At 35.2% G+C, this 18,850-nt stretch overlaps 2 protein-coding genes across 10 annotated transcripts in view; one reads left to right on the top strand and one right to left on the bottom strand.

Annotated features, from left to right (window-relative positions):
* Positions 1 to 10,652, bottom strand: part of LOC115211600 (ribosomal RNA-processing protein 7 homolog A) — a 29,571-nt gene extending 18,919 nt beyond the window's left edge. The window contains exons 1-3 of the mRNA XM_029780175.2: positions 10,082 to 10,652; positions 8,553 to 8,692; positions 2,927 to 3,052 (exon numbers count right to left, since the gene is read on the bottom strand). Of these exons, the coding sequence (XP_029636035.1) occupies positions 2,927 to 3,052; positions 8,553 to 8,692; positions 10,082 to 10,253 (438 nt within the window). The 5' untranslated portion in view covers positions 10,254 to 10,652. The remainder of the gene's footprint in view (positions 1 to 2,926; positions 3,053 to 8,552; positions 8,693 to 10,081) is intronic.
* The window catches only part of LOC115211601 (N-alpha-acetyltransferase 60), a 147,424-nt gene continuing 138,735 nt past the window's right edge, over positions 10,162 to 18,850 (top strand). For all 9 annotated transcript variants that reach the window (XR_004999352.1, XR_004999351.1, XM_036503273.1 and 6 more), the window contains exon 1: positions 10,162 to 10,276. The gene's annotated coding sequence lies outside the window, so the exon portion shown is untranslated. The remainder of the gene's footprint in view (positions 10,277 to 18,850) is intronic.

Raw genomic sequence — 18,850 nt, 5'->3', positions numbered from 1 at the left:
GATTTGCATGAAACCATTAGTATCGTTAAAAGTACTCTACATATATATATACACATTAATGGTTGTTTTTAAGTTACAATAAAAGCAATTTTACATTGAAGTGAAGGATAACCCAACACATTTGGTAGTCCATCATCATCATCGTTTAACGTCCGCTTTCCATGCTAGCGTGGGTTGGACGATTTTGACTGAGGGCTGGCGAGCCAGATGGCTGGCTGCACCAGGCTCCAATCTTGATCTGGTAGAGTTTCTACAGCTGGATGCCCTTCCTAATGCCAACCACTCCGAGAGTGTAGTGGGTGCTTTTTACGTGCCACTGGCAACGACCTCGCTCGAATCCTTTTACACATGTCACCAGCACAGGTGCCAGTAAGGCGACGTTGGTAACGATCACGCTCGAATGGTACCCTTTAACGTGCCACTGACACAGAAGCCAGTTGGCTGCTCTGGCAACGATCATGCTTGGATGGTGCTCTTGGCACCCTGTACAAATTTATTATTCTTCAACAAGTATAGTACTGACAGTGACTTCTAAGTTTCAGCTACTAAGCCATCATCAGACTGTGGTACATTTCAGTTCATCTGGGATTTATGTAGTCTCATTTAAGTTAATATTTTCAAGGGTCAGCTGAATTCTGTTGAATGTTAATTAGGTTGTATGGTAGGTTGTGATGGCAAGTTGATATGGAGAATTTTTATTGTTAAATTTGGTGTTATCAAAAAAACACTAAATAACACCAACCTGGCAACAAACTACAACTTACTACCTACTTACACTCTTTTGTGAACCCTTAAAAACTCCATTACCCAACAGCTGACATATCTAAATACAAAAGTTTAAATACTGGACTGAATTCTGTTGTAGGTGGGACTTTAAATTTATTTCATTTTTGCAGCCCTCACTCTATAGTTGGTTTTGACGAATGACAGAACTGGATATTGCTGTCCTCACTTGTATTTCTTGCTTTGATGTAGGTTTATCTAGGATCTCAGATAAAATTTGTCTAAGTGTTTTTTTTAAATACATCCACATTTTATGCTTTGTAGATTTATAAGGTTTTTTGGCAGGATACTGAAAAGTTGTTGGCCTTCGAACCCTAAGCTGTTATAGTTTCAGGTTCTTATTCTAGATGGAGAAGATGGGATATTTGGTACCAGAACCCCCAGAATCTTTTCATATATACATATCACTTCCTATCCTTCATGTCTTTGTTCCAGGGAGTACAGCCTCAGTTTTTTTAATGTCTCCCAGTAGTTTATCTGTGGTAATGAAGCAATCCTATTTGGAAGCATTAGACCAGGAAACTGAAAAACAAATACTCTTCAGAGGGCCATCCTGGTTTCCTTTTATGTTTTGTTCTGAATGATCTCAGAATCCAACCATCCTGTTGCTTGCACACTGTTGCCATCTTAATAAGCACACAGAATGATGTATAATTACCAACATCAATTCCCTGATAATGTATTGATTGTGACTCCAAGACTGCAATACCTTCTGGTTTTATATGTTCTAGCTGAGATCTGTTTGTGTGATGGTAGCAGAGTGTGTTGCTTTCTTCAGCCCATTTGTATACTGCATTCAGGTTTTATGTCATTCTGCATTATCAATAGATTTCTTGATTGTCTGTGATAGTTTTGTATCATTAGCATAGCTGGTAAGAGTTGTTAACTGTATGATGAGAGAGCCACTACAAACGGCAGTGGTTCCAAAAGTTTCCTAAGAGACTCTGCTTAGAATTGATCTAAGAGCACCAATAGCTGCAACTGTTTGACTCCTACTTTTTAACATGTCATTCAACCACACCCCTAATTTTCCAAGTATGCTACCATTACTAAGTGTGTGATATATCATCTCATGACTGACTTTAACAAAGGCCTTTGCAAATTCAAGAGATATTTGAATGACTGAGTAACTGTTTTAGTACTTAGCCATAATGCTGTAGGAGTTGTGTGAGACAGCACCTTTGTGAAGAGAATCTGTGTTGGGTGCCCCTAAGGAAGTTATTTTCCTCTCGGAACCTAATCAGCTGCCTTCTGAAAATTACATTTCATGACTTTGCTAGTGTAGAAGTTTATAAAGACATGTGAATATTTGTCAAGTATTTTTGGAGAAAAAACTGTACTAAAACTAAATATGGTGTATCCTCTGTAGCACATATGTGGAGTGTGCACATGCACACATGTGTGAGTACAGATATACACAGGTATCTGTCTTATGTATATATGGATCCTGTCAAGTGTCCACCCATACTAGCATGGAAAATGGATATCAGATGATGATGAGGATACATGTATTTCTCTTCCTACAAAAGAAGTCAAAGTACAGACACAATACACTTTGAAAAAAACCTCAAATGTTAAAAATATGCACCTTTAAAACTGAGATATGTTAAAATCATAGTTGAGAGAGATAATAGAATTTCTCTATAGTGATGAACCAAAATGTAAAAAGAGAGGCCCTGAAATAAATGTACAATCATTTCTTACACCATCATCATCGTTTAGCGTCCGCTTTCCATGCTAGCATGGGTTGGACGGTTCAACTGGGGTCTGGGAAGCCAGAAGGCTGCACCAGGCCCAGTCTGATCTGGCAAAGTTTCTACGGCTGGATGCCCTTCCTAACGCCAACCACTCCGTGAGTGTAGTGGGTGCTTTTTACGTGCCAGACGAGGCTCGCAAACGGCCATGATCGGATGGTGCTTTTTACGTGCCACCGGCACAGAGGACGGTCGGGGAATATAATTGCTTAAAATAGATGGAACTTGTGGGAGGGAAACCCAGGATAGCATGGGACAAAGTATTGGAGGCTAATCTCAAGATGCTGAATCTTAAAGAGAAGATAACAGGCATTTTACTGTGCTCAAGAAGACCCATCAATTACAGCAAAAATAATATATAAATAATAATATAAACAAATTAGCCATACCATTAAAGGCTCTGTATTTGGTAAGTATTTTGACACCTCCACACCAACTGGATCAGTTGTTGGTTTGTTGCACAAGTAGATATTTTCTATTTTACCACATTTTAAGAAAAAGTTCTCCAAGCATTTCTAAAAGAAGATAAAAAAGTAAATCAGTTTAATAACTTGATGGTTGCACATTTCTTGCTTTTCTCTCCATATTTACATACACAGCACACACACATGAAATACAATAGATGAGAGTTCAAAGTGGACAATATCAATTGTGTGGTGACTTTGAGATAGGTACATAACTCAGTTTACCACCAGTAATTATGATTAGGAATGGAATTTAGGCAAAACAGCAATTGTTTAAAAAAAAAACCCCACCCATCTTAGCAAAAACATTATATGCATATATTTATGTTGATATTAAAGGTTAATTTAAGACTGAATAACAAACAGATGCTTACATTTAAATAAGTGTAAAGTGCAGATACAAATGGTATACATATAAAAGGTGATGTGAGCACTTGGATCCAAACTTGTACATCATTTTGGTGTAAAATATCACTAGCATCGCCTTAAAGAGCACCATCCGAGTGTGATCGTTGCCAGAGTGGCCATCTGGCCTCCGTGCCAGTGGCATGTAAAAGATACCATTCGAGTGTGATCGTTACCAGCATCACCTTACTGGTACCTGTGCCGGTGGCATGTGTAAAAGATTTGAGTGAGGTTGTTGCCAGTACCACCTGACTGGCCCTGTGCCAGTGGCACGTAAAAGCACCCACTACACTCTCGGAGTGGCTAGTGTTAGGAAGGGCATCCAGCTGTAGAAATTCTGCCCGATCAAGATTGAAGTCTGGTGCAGCCATCTGGTTCGCCAGCCCTCAGTCATTCATCTAACCCATGCTAGCACGGAAAGCAGACGTTAAACGATGATGATGATTCAATTGTACATCATTTTATCATATTTTGGTGTAATTATATTCAATAAAATCGACGATTCAATAAAATCGTCTATACTTAACATGCATCAATTTTTGAAACTGATATAATCCTGGTATATGTGCAGTTTGTACTATGTCACTCATCATCATCATCATCATAGCAGATGTGGGCTGGATATATGGTCATAAACTGAGTCAGTTCTTGAGTTCCTGCTGTCCAAGACAGGTTAGGGAACTACATCTTACTCATGTTTCCTCACTATCAGCATTAAATAAAACAATACAGCTATAATACTGATTTCTTATATTAATTGCTATTTTATCTAGCTATTAACAGAGAAGATAGTTACTCTAATTCAGTTAAAATCATGTCACAAACAGCATAAACACAGGAATTAATATGAACTAAAAGCAAAATCACTTTTTCCACACACACAAAATACATGTTTATATACATGAATTAGTACAAATGTGTTTATAAATAAAGACATTTAAATGCACTAAGTCATGCTAAAAATATTATCCATCAGCCTGCAATCTCCCACCTCTCACTAGATCATCCTATCAGTACTTTACTTTCATTTGATGCAGCAACTGCAGACTGCTGCATCAAATGTAGGCTGGAAGAAGCCTCATAGCAATTTCATTTCAGTGACAAGGATGGAAAACAGGCCTAGAAATCATCATCCTCATTTAACATCCACTTTCCATGCTGGCATGGGTTAGATGGTTTGACTGGAACTGGTAAGCCAGAGAGCTGCACCAGGTTCCAGTTTCTGATTTTGGCTTGGTTTCTACAACTGGATGTCCTTCCAAATACCAACCACTCCATGAGTGTAGTGGGTGCCTTTTACACGTCACCAGCAATGGTGCTTTAACATGTCACTGGTACCAGCCACAATTACGATTTCACTTGGCTTGACAAAGGTCACGAGCACTTCTTATCACCTTTGTGAGAACCCACATTCCAAGATCATGCTTAACTACCTCATCTCATGTCTTCCTGGATCAACCTCTTCCTCAGGTTCCCTCCACACCGAGAGATCTGTATTTCTTCATGCAGCTGTCCCCATCCATATGCGTCATATGACCATACCAGCACAGATATCTCTCTTGCATACATCTGATGCTTCTTATGCCCAATTTTTCTCTCAAGATGTTTACACTCTGTTGTATACACACGCTGACATTGCACATCCAGCAGAGCATACCAGATTCATTTCTTTCAAGCCTTCGCATGTCCCCTGCAGTCACAGCCCATATTTCATTGCTGTGTAGCATGGCTGTTCAAATACAGGCATCATACAATTTGCCTTTCACTCTGTGGGAGAAGCTCTTTGTTGCCAACAAAGATAGAAGCTTTCTGAACTTTGTCCAGCCAATTCTTATTCTAGCAGCTAGACTCTTGGAGCATCCACCTTCACTGCTGACTTGGTCACCTAGATAACAAAAGCTATCAACTACTTCTGGTATTCCCCCTGGCATTTGATGGAGTCTATTTTCTGCATATTTCTAGTGTTTATTATATCTGTGCATCTGCTACACACAAATCTATTAACTCTGTTAACCTTCCTCTGATATTGCTGTGTCCATAGCTTACTCTGATAGTATGTGCCCATAGCTTGCATTGGGTACACCTTATGGAGCTTCTACCAATGCATTTTCTTCATATCGAGCAGGGCCATCTACCTGAAGGGATTTGTGATTTGTCTGCTTTCCCACTTACTAAGACTTTGGTTTTTGCTAAATTAACTCTAAAGCCCTTTGATTCCAGACCTTGATTCCACATCTGAAATTTTTTCTACAGTTCTAGTAGTGATTCAGCTATAAGAAACAGGTCATCAGCATAAAGCTCACAGGGGTAACCCAACTTAATTTCCTCTGTTATTGCATCATCATCATCGTTTAGCGTTCGTTTTCCATGCTAGCATGGGTTGGACGGTTCAACTGGGGTCTGTGAAGCCGGAAGACTTCATCAGGCCCAGTCAGATCTGGCAGTGTTTCTACGGCTGGATGCCCTTCCTAACGCCAACCACTCCGTGAGTGTAGTGGGTGCTTTTTACGTGCCACCCGCACAGTGTGCCTGGAGGATTATTTTGAACAGGGAGAGGGTGGGGAATGATCTTAGGTGAAATAAAAGGTTGTTAAGTGAGAAATATAAATGACAAATTCAAGTGAAATAATATAGGGGCCAGCAGCAGCATGGCAAGTAAAGCTATAAAGTAAATGAAGACAAAGAAAGAGGCAGGTTCATCAATTGTTGAGATATTGAACAGATCAGACTACATAGCTCCTCATATGCTAGTTACTCATTTTGTTAATCAGGAAAAGCAATGATTGTCAATAAGTAACATCAGTGATCTTTACAAAGACCTGTAGAGATGTACTGGAGTAGATCAATTACAGGAATCTCAAACTAATGGATTGTCTTAGAAGTAGATAAAAATTTTAGTAACATCAGTTTGTATAAGGATTAGCTTGGATAAAACACAGTTTTGGTTTATGTCAGGACAAAGGCTAACAAAAGCTATATCTCTATTGAAGGCATTGTAAGTAAATTTCTTAACTAAGAGCAAACCACTCAGTGTCTATGACACAGTCCTCCAAACTGTAGACTGGTGGATGTTTGAAGAAATAGGTTGAGATGTATTATTTGTGCAGTATAGCCAACAACAAGTTTAGTAAAACATAAGTGTCTACTAGGATCATTTTTTTCCTATGGACCCTTTTAATACCTATTTCACTCAGGCCGAAGTCCACAGCCATTTGAGATTTTAAAAATTTTATTGTATTTCATTAATGAAATAATATTAGGAATTGTATAAAAAAAAATTGTGAAAACATTTTTGTGTAATGTAGAAATATAACTGGTTTATTTTGCACATAAATTTTAACAACAAAATCTCATATGGACCTCCAAGGGTCATATAGACTCTGGTTGAGAACAAGTCAGTTTTTATTCATTTTGGCTCTTAACCCTTTCGTTACTATATTTCTGACCAAAATACACCCCTTATGTGTTTCAATTAATTTCTAACGTAATCATAAATTTAGTCTGGTTTCATTAAACAACTATTACTTTTTTATTTATCAATATATTAACATGAATTTTGGAAGATAATTTAATGAAATGTTCTCAACCAATTCTATACTATAATTTTTGTCACAAAGTGACTCTAATTGCAGGTAGATACAGGTAAATTCAACAATATATAAAATTATTAAAATTTTGTTCAAACATCGCTATAGAAAATTGGTTATTAGCTAATATTCAATTGGGTATACAACAAAATTTTACGATAGAATTTGTTATTCTGGGTAACTTTCTGATACCCATAATAATATTTATGGCAAAATAGGCCTTAATTTCATTTAAGGTTGTGGGAAATAACAAACTATCCTTTCTTTTGCTTTGTTTACGTTTAGCGTAACGGTTCGTTTCCGCCGTAATGATTTCAAATAGGCTCATTCGAAAAAGTAAAAAGAAATAGTTTAAGGCTTTACTCTTCTGGGAAAGTCTGTGGCTTGGTCCAGTTTCTTCAGAAAAACCACCGAAAGAAACAGTTTTTAAATTTTCACTCCATTCAGGTGCCAATTCATTTTCTTTATCGCTGTTGGAGCTCTCAGATTCACTATTTTCACTTTCGGAAAATGAAACATCAGATTCATTATCAAATACCACATGCTTTTTTTTTTCAGTCATAGAGTTAGATTTATGAAGGTCTTCAGTAGAAAATCCTTCGAATTCTGACTCGCTGCTTGATATAATGAAATTCGTATCCATTTTTTGTCAGAATTACAAATTTTGAAAACACAATAGGAACAAATTTCAGAAAAAAATCTCCCATAATTCATGGAATTAAAATTACACTTCGATTTTTGTACAAAACTGTAGTTGAACTGTTTACGAAGTATAATACGTGTTTTCACGAATGTACTAAAGAGATTTACTATGATATTCTCATTTAAATATGAATAGGTAAATTCGGGCGGTTTGGGGCGGCTTGGTCACATTAACCAAAATTTTTTTCGGGCGGTTTGGTAACGAAAGGGTTAAAACTATATGCAAGATATCAAGACTAGTTGACAATAGGGACTTTTATATGCTGATGATCTAGTTCTCATTGCAGTCAGTAGTAGAGATTACAGGTAAACATGATAAAAACCAAACTGATAGTAAGAAAAATCAGGTAACCCCAGAGCCATCTGAGAAGTGACATCTATATATATAGAAGTGTGGAGGCGCAATGGCCCAGTGGTTAGGGCAGCAGACTCACGGTCATGATTCCCAGACCGGGCTTTGTGATCCCTGCTGTACTCTTTTGCCACAACTTTCTCTCACTCTTTCTTCTGTTGGCCTGCTCGCTTAGCCAGCAGGGTGGCGTCATTTGAAGGCTAAAACAATGCAAAGTGCATTGTGACCAGCGATGTGTAGCAACATCTGATAGCCTGGTCGGTTACGGTGATATATAGAAGTAAACAGGAACTGTAAATTTATGCATATGTACAGGGTATTTAGCATTTGAGTATTCTTGTTGAGTAGGTTTGGCGTATGTAACATAATGTAATGCAAGGAATATGCATTATTGACAATTTTAACAAAGCATTTACTCTCCAATGGGTCTGGTGTATGGTTTGTGATTCATGACATTTAAACAACATTTCTGCTAAACACCTGAAATATTCTAATAAAGACCTACTTTATTCACATATGGAGGAATATTGATGACAAACAAGGTTCTATCTTTTGGTCGTTGGGGATCTGCGTCTCTTGTAGAATGAGGTTTAATAAAAAGATGTCGAATAACTTCACTGTCTTCTGTTATTTTAACACGAACAACTGCAAGTACAAAAATATTTAAAAAATATAACACAAATATATTGATTGTATGAGTTATGACAAATTTTAACACAATAATAGTGACAACATGAAATATATATATACACACATACACACTCTTAATGTTTGGAAACTTCAGGAATGTATAATGATATCTGATTTTGCTGATTATCCCAACCTATTCCTGAAATTAGAAGCTGAGAATAATCATAGAATTCTAAACTTAATATTTTAAAACTAATTTTCTAACTGGTTCCTCAAAGATAATTATTCCAGAGCTAGCCCCCCCCCTCCTTCACCAATCATTTCACTCTCTCTCCCCTTACATAGATATACAACATAGTATCTCATTCCTAAGCAATCTATCTACCATTAGCTTTTCTCATGATCGCATGAGCCAATGAGCTTCTATAAAGCCACTTGTCTTGCTTGAAATAACAGCTATTTCTCTATGCTGACATAGGTTGGATAGATGCTATTAGTTTATCACCACTCATCTTGATCGTTTGTCATCCAGACCAACATTATATTTAACTTCACTACTTCTTTCTCTTCTACGTCAGTAGCATAAAACACTTTTACTTTTCACTCTATCTTTTTGCATCATGTTTACTTTTGTACATTTTGATTAATGCTTTCGTGGAAGTTCTACACTAAATTTCATACCATATTTGTTGCAAACCCTTAACTTATCGGAGAGACAGAAAAAAATCACAGCTCAAATGCCAGTAAGGGATTAAACCAACCACAACTATGATTACAGAGAGTCAATCTATTAAAAATCCTTCTCATTGTTTACAATAGAGATTAGCAATACAAATTGATGAAATCATTTCCAAAGGCGAACTATGGTGACAAGTCAAGCAACAATGTTGTTAACCAGTCCAGTGACTACCCAAAAGTCTCCTTACCGACTCGTGGTAAAAATGTACAAAACCAAATAATCACAGAGAAGTGGTAATAGCTGGTGTATGAAAACAAATGGGAAAATAACGAGAAAGCTTAGAACTGCAATATATAAAATGAATTTAACACGTGTTTGTGAACAAGATGCAAATGTACTTGAGAATAACAAACTTAATACTTTTAAATTTTATTTTTCAAAAAAATCTGAATCAATAAGTTACAAAATTAATAATTTCTACACATTTAATATAACGATAACGGTTTCAAAATAATCATATTTGTATATAAACTGAGATTTTTGAGAGAGAAATCTGACGGCAAACAAGATCGAAACTTTTAAAAACAAAAACAATGGAAAGAAATACGTTTGAAATCTCAAAGCAGTTTTTCTACGTTATAATTGGTTACTGAAATATAAAATAAGCATGATGTGGTTACTTGAAACAATTTTAAAAAGAGGAAATTTGACAAAATTAACGTTACCGTTGAAACCAAGCACGCTGTGCTTCGCCATGTTTGTCGCTAACGGAAGTGTTGGTTGTGAAATCGTCATCTGAATTTCCGGTGTTCTGCTATGTTTCAAGGTAAACGAAAGCCAAGCATCAGAGCAAGCCGTAAGATGGACATGTACCGTTGCATGGTGCAGTTGGCTCATCGTCCCAGGATTCCATCTTACAGGTATGTTATGTTATGTATAGTTTCGCTTATTTATAGCATCCTCGAACGGTTTTTCATGTTTAGTTTACCATATGTTCGACGATTAAGATACTTTTCATATATTTCGAGTCGTGTAACATTAGTTTTTAAATACACAAATTTAAATCAAATATCTTGTTATTATTATTATTTTTTTTTGTTGTTTACATTCTCTGTCAGAATTAATTATACTTGATGAATTTAATTTGTTATGAATGAGTTTTCCTGTTGTTATTATAACGATCAAATAATTAATGTCAGTCTACATAAACTTAAATCTGACAATTGTAACTACTTGTACTTCAGAACAGCTTTCTGATAATTTTGTATCTGTAATCGCAATGCTTGTACTATTCTTTTTGTATTTTTCTTTTATTTTTTTTTCATTGACTATATCTATAGTTAACCGTCTATTTCGAGTATAAATTATAATTTTATTTTCGATACTTTTATTCACTTTCCCGAATGAGAACATCTTATGTATATAAAACCCAACAGGCGTAACTATTATTAAAAGCTGTTGTTTACGTTATATATCACAAGTCTATAGTTTCAGAACCTAGCGTAAACAGGTGCAATCTAATCTTAGCATCGGCCTCTCATAACAACAAAATGGAAATGAAATTGTAGTGCGATGATAATTTTAGATTAGTTTGTTTCATTTATGCTATTGCTGTCTCGTTGCTATGATGATTACGATGATGCTCCGTATATAAGCTACTATTCGAAAATGAAAGCTGCGGGTGGTGATGGTGACTAGTTGAATGTCAAGTGAATTGTGACAGAGCCCATCACCAATGATTTATTCAGAATTACTCCAAATCATTTATTTGTAATTAATGCAATATGTAGGATTGATTAAACCGTTGTTTTACGCACTAGTATCTGCACTTGATATCAGTTGATGGCGAAAGAGAAAGTTACTTTACATTTGACAAACCAACTAATGATCAATATGTATATGTGTACGTGCATAAATAATTCGTTTCTTAATAATATATATCGTAACATGCACACGCATATGTGGCAGCCAGTTCCCACTTGAAAGCTTGAAGCAAATGAATAGCTCCTATTCTATTAATTAACAAGTGAAGGAAGTTGTAGGTTATGCATCATTGATCTCCCACATATGTACTCACATAAACACAAGCCCAGTTTGTGTGTACGTTACGGTGTAAAAAAAAAAAGAGAGAACCATATCATCTCTCGATAATAGCACCATCTTTGGTGCATATCTAAAAATTAAACTCGGTTAATAAGATTAAGGATAAGGTTACCTAATTGCCGTCTACTTTGTTAAATAGAAATATTTGTGTTTTAACTGAAAATCGTCAAATCACTTGATATAATATATATTCAGTCTTGAAAATTTTAAATGTTCCCAATAATAACGAAATCGTTTTGTATAACTTCTTATTTATCTCATCCTGATTAAAAATGTTAATGATTACTCTACAAAAGAATTCCTTTTCGATTGTTAATCTTGTTTTCTTAACTGTTAGTTCAATTGTGCCTGTTTATCAGCGTGCCATCTTAGACTTTATCTATTGGTTAGAATTCCTGCTATACAACTGCCATCAATTTTAGCATCATTGATTTCGAACTATACTATTGACGCCAGCATTATTATACACATGTTAGGTGATACCAATAATTTTAACTATACACAAGTGCTCACACATATACGCACGTACACTTTTAAAGGTGTACACAAAATGACAGTGGCTTAGTTATACCATATATTCACACAGCGCTACAATGTCAATATCTATGGATGAGTGTAATTAATTACACACATCCACAGATACATAATCACGCGCGCACATATTATGTGCATATGTCACCCCACCCACCCCGTTTTAATGTGTTCTTTGACCATTTCTCATTTAATTGCATTTGTACTACAGTACATTCCTGTCTTGCACCCTTGTGAGATTTAAAGAAAAACATTATATCGAGAGAGATAGTTATCTTATGATGCGTACACATCGTATAACGGTATACTGTTATTTACACACATTATCTCAGTACCAAACGTAGTTACAGCACTCGAAAACGAAAACAATAAAAAGCCCTACATGTAAAGATGTAGTATTTTACTGTGCTCTGTTGTTATTCATTCACACATAAATCTGAGAGGGGCGTTTTATGAATTGTCATTGTTGTCAATCTGTCATTAGCATTATCAAAATGGTGATGTTGATGAAATGGTAGTGATGATAATAATAATAATGATAAGACAGGTCGTGTATGTATTAAAAAAGTGTAGATCAACGAATATACGTTGGGTTTTAATGATCAAGACGGACACAAACTTCGTCGTCCCTAAAATGTCTTATAACATAGGCAAATACAACAGTAAATATATTAAAATATTCGAGGCATGTAAGTTTGTTCGTATATATGTTTATATATTTATTTCTCTTCATTCTTATAAATCGAGTCCTTGTTGCAAAGCGCTTATATTGCGCCCATTTCTTCCCCCAGAAACTAACCCTCGCTGACTGTTTTACTGAAATATAATCTCTTACTCTTCGTTATGTAGTGGTTGTGGACGAGTTACTTGTATGTATGAGTTAATTTTTGTACACATCTCCGAACTGAAATTGGTACCAACATAAATTTTTTGTGTGAGACTGTGTATAATATTGAATTTTACAGCTATCGAATATTCTACTGGAGCTTTCTTGCAGTGTGCAGTCTGAGTCTTTTTATTCATTCATAATCGGACACTAATAAACATTTGTATTACTTTGTTATACTAACATTCAGAGATCATATAGTTATTGGTAATACTTTCAACGAGTTATAAAAACGTTTTCTCATGGAAATGTTGAATCAAATTTGAAATGGAAGTTGAAGGAAGACTCCAATAAAGATCCAGATCACAGTTATTCAGTTTCTTCCTACTTTATCTTATACATTTGGTTTTAATGCTGAATTCGTATGCTGTAGAAATTATGCTTTGATATGGGAAGCTTGTTTTGTCAATTGGCTATACAGTACTTTAATTTATCTAATGACTAAAGAATCTCACTTTTGTTTTAGAATACACACTTGTAACAATAGTAACTGGTTTGTAACTTTGGCAAAAAGCCACAAGTTTTGAAGGTGGAGTGTCAATCCAATTGACTCCAGCAGTTGACTGGTATTTATTTAGTGAGGGGTAAAAAAGAGAAAAAGACAAAGTTAACACCGATTAGATTTGAACTCAGAATATAAAAGATTTAAGTAGATACCATTAAAACATTTTGTCAGGCGCCTGTACAGATTCTGCCGTCCAACTGGCCTTTGAAATGAAGGATTTCTTACATAATGCACGAAGCTTTGGGTTTATGCAGAAGAGTTTAACAAATATAGGCCTAATAGATTCTTGTATTTGATTGGGGCTCTCATTTCCCTGTCTTTTAAAACAAAGTATTTCAAACATTTGATCTGACCTGACATTTGTAAGAGATCATAGTTGTTTAACCCGACTGGTACCTATTTTTAACGGCTTACGAATTATTATAGACTCTAGCAAGCTTTGAACTAAACATAAAACGACCTAACAAAATACTGAAGACATTATCATGTTCAACGCTCTGCCGATTCTGTCATCCTCAAATAATAGTAATAATAATAATTCTGTCTGATATAGGGCACAACGCCTGGAATTTTGCGGGAAGGGGGCCAGTCTATTACATCGATCCCAATGTCCAAAAGCATGAAAAACAAAGTCGACATCGGTGGAGTGGTTCTAAATTTTGGCATAAGGCCAGCAAATTTGAGGTAGTGGTCGCGGCATAGTTGATGTCATCGACTCTAGTACCTGACTTGTACTTTATTTATTGACTACGAAAGGATGAAAACAAAAATTGACCACGGCTGTATTTGAACCCTGACGTAAAAAGACTTCTACCAAATACCGCAAAGTATTTCTATCTGGCACATAATCGATTTCACGCCGATTGGCTTCCTCTCTTCTGTCATTCACGCTTCCTGAATTGTAGAATTTTCATTCAAACTTTTTATTCAGCATTTGAATCGAAATATCAACTGTAATGCGCGAGTGTGGTAGATGAATGGTTAAGATGTTAGACGTAGATGATATATGATGGGATGAAGGGTTAAATTGTTAGAGCCAAGATCCAAATCATAAAGTCTACCACCACCACCACCACCACTACTACTACTACCACCACCACCAAACTATTACTACTACTACTACTACCACCACCAAACTACTACTACTACTACTGCTACCACCACCACCATCACCGCCACACTATTATCATCACCACCATACTATTACCACCACCACCACAACTTTACTGTCACACCACTATAGTCTTGCTACCATCACCACTTCTATTACACTACTACCACTATAACTATTCTATAACCACCATTGGTGCTACTGCAATACTACTACAAACACTTTGGCCACTACCACTACAACACTGCCAGTACTACTGTACTATTACTGCCACCACTACTGTCACTTCTACTATACTACCACTGACACCACTACTATATACTACTCTACTACATCACCACCACCAACACAATCATTACTACTGCCAATGACATTACTTCTATATACTACTACCACCACCTCCGTTGCTACTACTCTAATGCTACCACGGCCATGGCCACTACTACTCTGCTATTACTATTGATCTGCACTCTAAAAGCAAGGGGTATTTATTGCCTCTTAGTCAGTTCAGCTTAAAATAGACCCAGTTCAGTCTGTGGTAAAGAATCTGTCATTAGAATAACTATGATTCAACATTTCATGTGAATATTTAAATTTGCAGAACTATCAAATCCATTTCAGCTTGGAAAAATATGTGTAAATATACAAATATAAATGCATGAGCACCCACAGTATATAAATACTGAATGCAACTGATGGAGAGCAAAATCCTTAATTTTTTCAACACTTTTTATTTCATTTGCTTACACACACACACTCACATGCATGTATGCGTGCACACACACACACACACACACACATACACCAAATTATTTGTTATGGACTGATATTCAATAGGGGTTTCCCAACCCAAGAAAATTTGTTTTAATGTATATATCCTTATCAATATCCTTCTCATTTAAAACTTCTCTTGTAGACACACTATTCAATTAGAAACCTTTTAAACAGAATACTTTCATAAGTTATAGATTACCTCTTTATTGACTGGCACCCTATCTTGGAGAATATTTTTTAGAAAATTTTCTTTTGAAATACTTCTTTGAGTTGTGAAAACATTCACATTTAAATTTTTACACATTAATTATCTGGTTAAATTATTTTCATAAAATTACTTTCCATACTTAATTTTTTAATTCTTAAATCACCACATAAATTAAATCATCAACAGGCATGGCTGTGTGGTAAGAAGTTTGCTTCCCAACTATGTGGTTCTGGGTTCAGTTCCACTGTGTGGCACTTAGGACATGTGTCTTCTACTATAGACTTCAGCCTAACCAAAACCTTGTGGGTGAATTTGGTAGATGGAAACTGAAAGAAGCCTGTCATATATATATATCTGCGTGTGCCTTTGTGTTTGTCTCTCACTGCTGCTTGATAATTGGTGTTGGTTTGTTTATGTCCCTTTAACTTAGTAGTTTGGCGATAGAGGCCGATTGTATAAGTACCAGGCTTAAAGAAAAAATAAGTATTGGGGTTGATTCATTCACTCAACTAAAAGTTCAAGGTGGTGCCTCACAATGGCTACAGTCTAATGACTGAAACAAGTAAAAGATAAAATATTACTATGATTCTTTTCTTCTCTAGGCACAAGGCCAGAAATTTTTTGGGAGGAGCCAGTTGATTAGATCAAACCCAGTACACAACTGGTACTTAATTTATTGACTTTGAAAGGATGAAAGGCGAAGTCGACCTTGGTGGAATTTGAACTCAGAATATAAAGACAGATGAAATACCTATTTCTTTACTGACCACAAGGGGCTAAACACAGAGGAGACAAACAAGGACAGACAGACAGATTAAGTCAATTATATTGACCCCAGTGCGTAACTGGTACTTAATTTATCAACCCCGAAAGGATGAAAGGCAAAGTCGACCTCGGTGGAATTTGAACTCAGAACGTAACGGCAAATGAAATACCGCTAAGCATTTCACCTGGCGTGCTGACATTTCTGCCAGCTTGCCACCTTATAAAACATTACCATGATTGTTGTCATTTTAATATCTATGTATTTATAATGGCATATAATAAAAGTGGTCTAGACGTTGCCATTTATTCCAATCTTTTATTAGCTCTCCTTTGAGGCTCTGCATTCTTATATATTACTTTGCTGTGATTAACCTCTACTGATAGCACACAAGACTTAATCATTTGCCGAACAAGGATTTATTTTGTTTAAAGTAACAATGAAATATTTCTCATAACTTGAATGATTACTGTGGTTCATTCCATTTTCTAGATATATTCTGATTTTGTTTTCTTTTTAAAGGTGTTTAATCTTAATTAGTGTATGCTATAAAGCAGTAGAAAGTTCCTTGCAAAATGAATCTGCGACTTGGTTTCAGTTCTCTGTTGAACTATTTCACTTATGTTGTATATGAGTGAATCTAGCCATAGATAATAGATTCAAGAGATGTTGGATTACTTGAAGTAGATATTGCTCTTAATTCGTTTCAAATGTTGGCACTAGGCCAGCACTTTCAGGGAAAGGATAAACTGATTACATTGACTCCAGTGTTCAACTGGTACTTGTTTTATTGACCCCGGAAAGATGAAAAGAAAACTCAGCCTTGGTAGAATTTGAACTCACAACATAGAGATGGATGAAATGCCACTAAGCATTTTGTCTGACAGGCTAATGATTCTGCCAGCTTGCTACCTTAGATATGCTCTTGATTAACTACATGAATGGTACCTTACTGATTCAATAATGTTCACAGAATATTCTTTTCTAGTCTAGGCACAAAGCCTGAAAGTTTTGGGGAGGGATCAGCCGATTAGATCAACCCCAGTGTGCAACTGGAACTTAATTTATTGATCCCAATATGCAACTGGTACTCAATTTATTGACCCCAAAAGGATGAAAGGCAAAGTCGACCTTGGCAGAACAGAATATTACCATTCTAACCTTATTCCATAAAACTTATACATCAGCCTGGCTGATCTTTTTCAACAATCTAAACCCATTCCATATAGCTAGGTGAACTGAGATATTGTAGACATAAATAACTTGCCAAGCAACCTACCAAAAGACCAACAAAAGCTTTAAAACTCTTAATCTCTCGAAAGCATGTGCTTCACTACCATATTCACAAGGCCATTCTGTTTCTATACCATACATAAAGAATACTTAGTTTACCATATCAAGTATATCTACTGCTATATTTTTAATTCTGTGGTTACTGCAATTTTCTCTAGATTTGTGCTAGAACTATGGTGATGGGAGTCATAGCAATTAAAAATCCCTGACAATGGAGGTCTGTGCAAATATTTCAATGTTCAGAACCATCCTATACAAGCTTGTGCGAAGAATGAATGTAAAATATTTTTTAAAAATGTCTTTCTTTCTTTCTATCTTGGTTTCCTCGAGCAACATCAAGTTCTTTTTACTCTCTACATTTCTTTATTGATCATCTTAATAACATCTATGCTATCAATCTCCATGCCAATCTGTATAAATTACTATCACAACATTTCTAGCATTAGTTTTTCTTCTTCTTTATACTTATAGATCATCCCTTTTACATCATATATAGCCTCAACCTTCTTTTGAGCAATGCTGCTTAGTTACCATTCTAGTTCCTTCACTTGGGGGTATTTTCCTTTTAAATATATATCTTTGTTTTATCATTTTGTGATTTTATCAAATAAAATTCCGTGATTTCAAACTACATATGATGAATTTAGACATGCTTCATATCTTAAAACATTTGTGACTAACAGCTTCATTTAGATTACTAAGTGTAAATTTATTCTATTTTAAAATCTATGTTACTGATATCATGTTTGGGTCTAGTGCTGACTTATAAATAGAACACTAAACATGATATCAACATTAAGAAATAAAAAAAAGAAAGAACTCATAGAAATAAAGAATATTTAAAACTAATTTGTGAAATTTATTGTTCAGTTTTTTTTTTATATTTAAAATATATTTAATAAAAAATTGAGATGTATTAAAAATTCTTAACATTTTAAAAATTTCATTTACAAAAAGAAACTGTAGTCTTAACATTGTCATTTTAATTAGTCATATTGAAATGTTCAGCTAGATTAAATAACATCTAGTTTGTGTACAAAATATTTTGTCAACAAATAAAGACAAAAAATTTTAAAAAGTAAAATAAGGCTTCCTGTAGGCTATTTATTTTGTGATATAGTTGAAACTATATGATACCAAATAAGATTTCTGTTATATTATCTGCAGAATTAGGACCTCACTTCCTTCATATATTTATAAAGTATTTTTCTCATATGATGATGCATTAATAACAAGAATATATTAATTAACATTAATATATTGTAATTACAGCTTAAAATCATCAGATAACTGAATTTTTATGTTGGTTCAAAGATAAAT

This window comes from Octopus sinensis, linkage group LG5 (genome assembly GCF_006345805.1).
Source record: "Octopus sinensis linkage group LG5, ASM634580v1, whole genome shotgun sequence".
NCBI classification, from domain to species: domain Eukaryota; kingdom Metazoa; phylum Mollusca; class Cephalopoda; order Octopoda; family Octopodidae; genus Octopus; species Octopus sinensis.
This window is presented reverse-complemented; position numbering and strand designations above follow the sequence as displayed.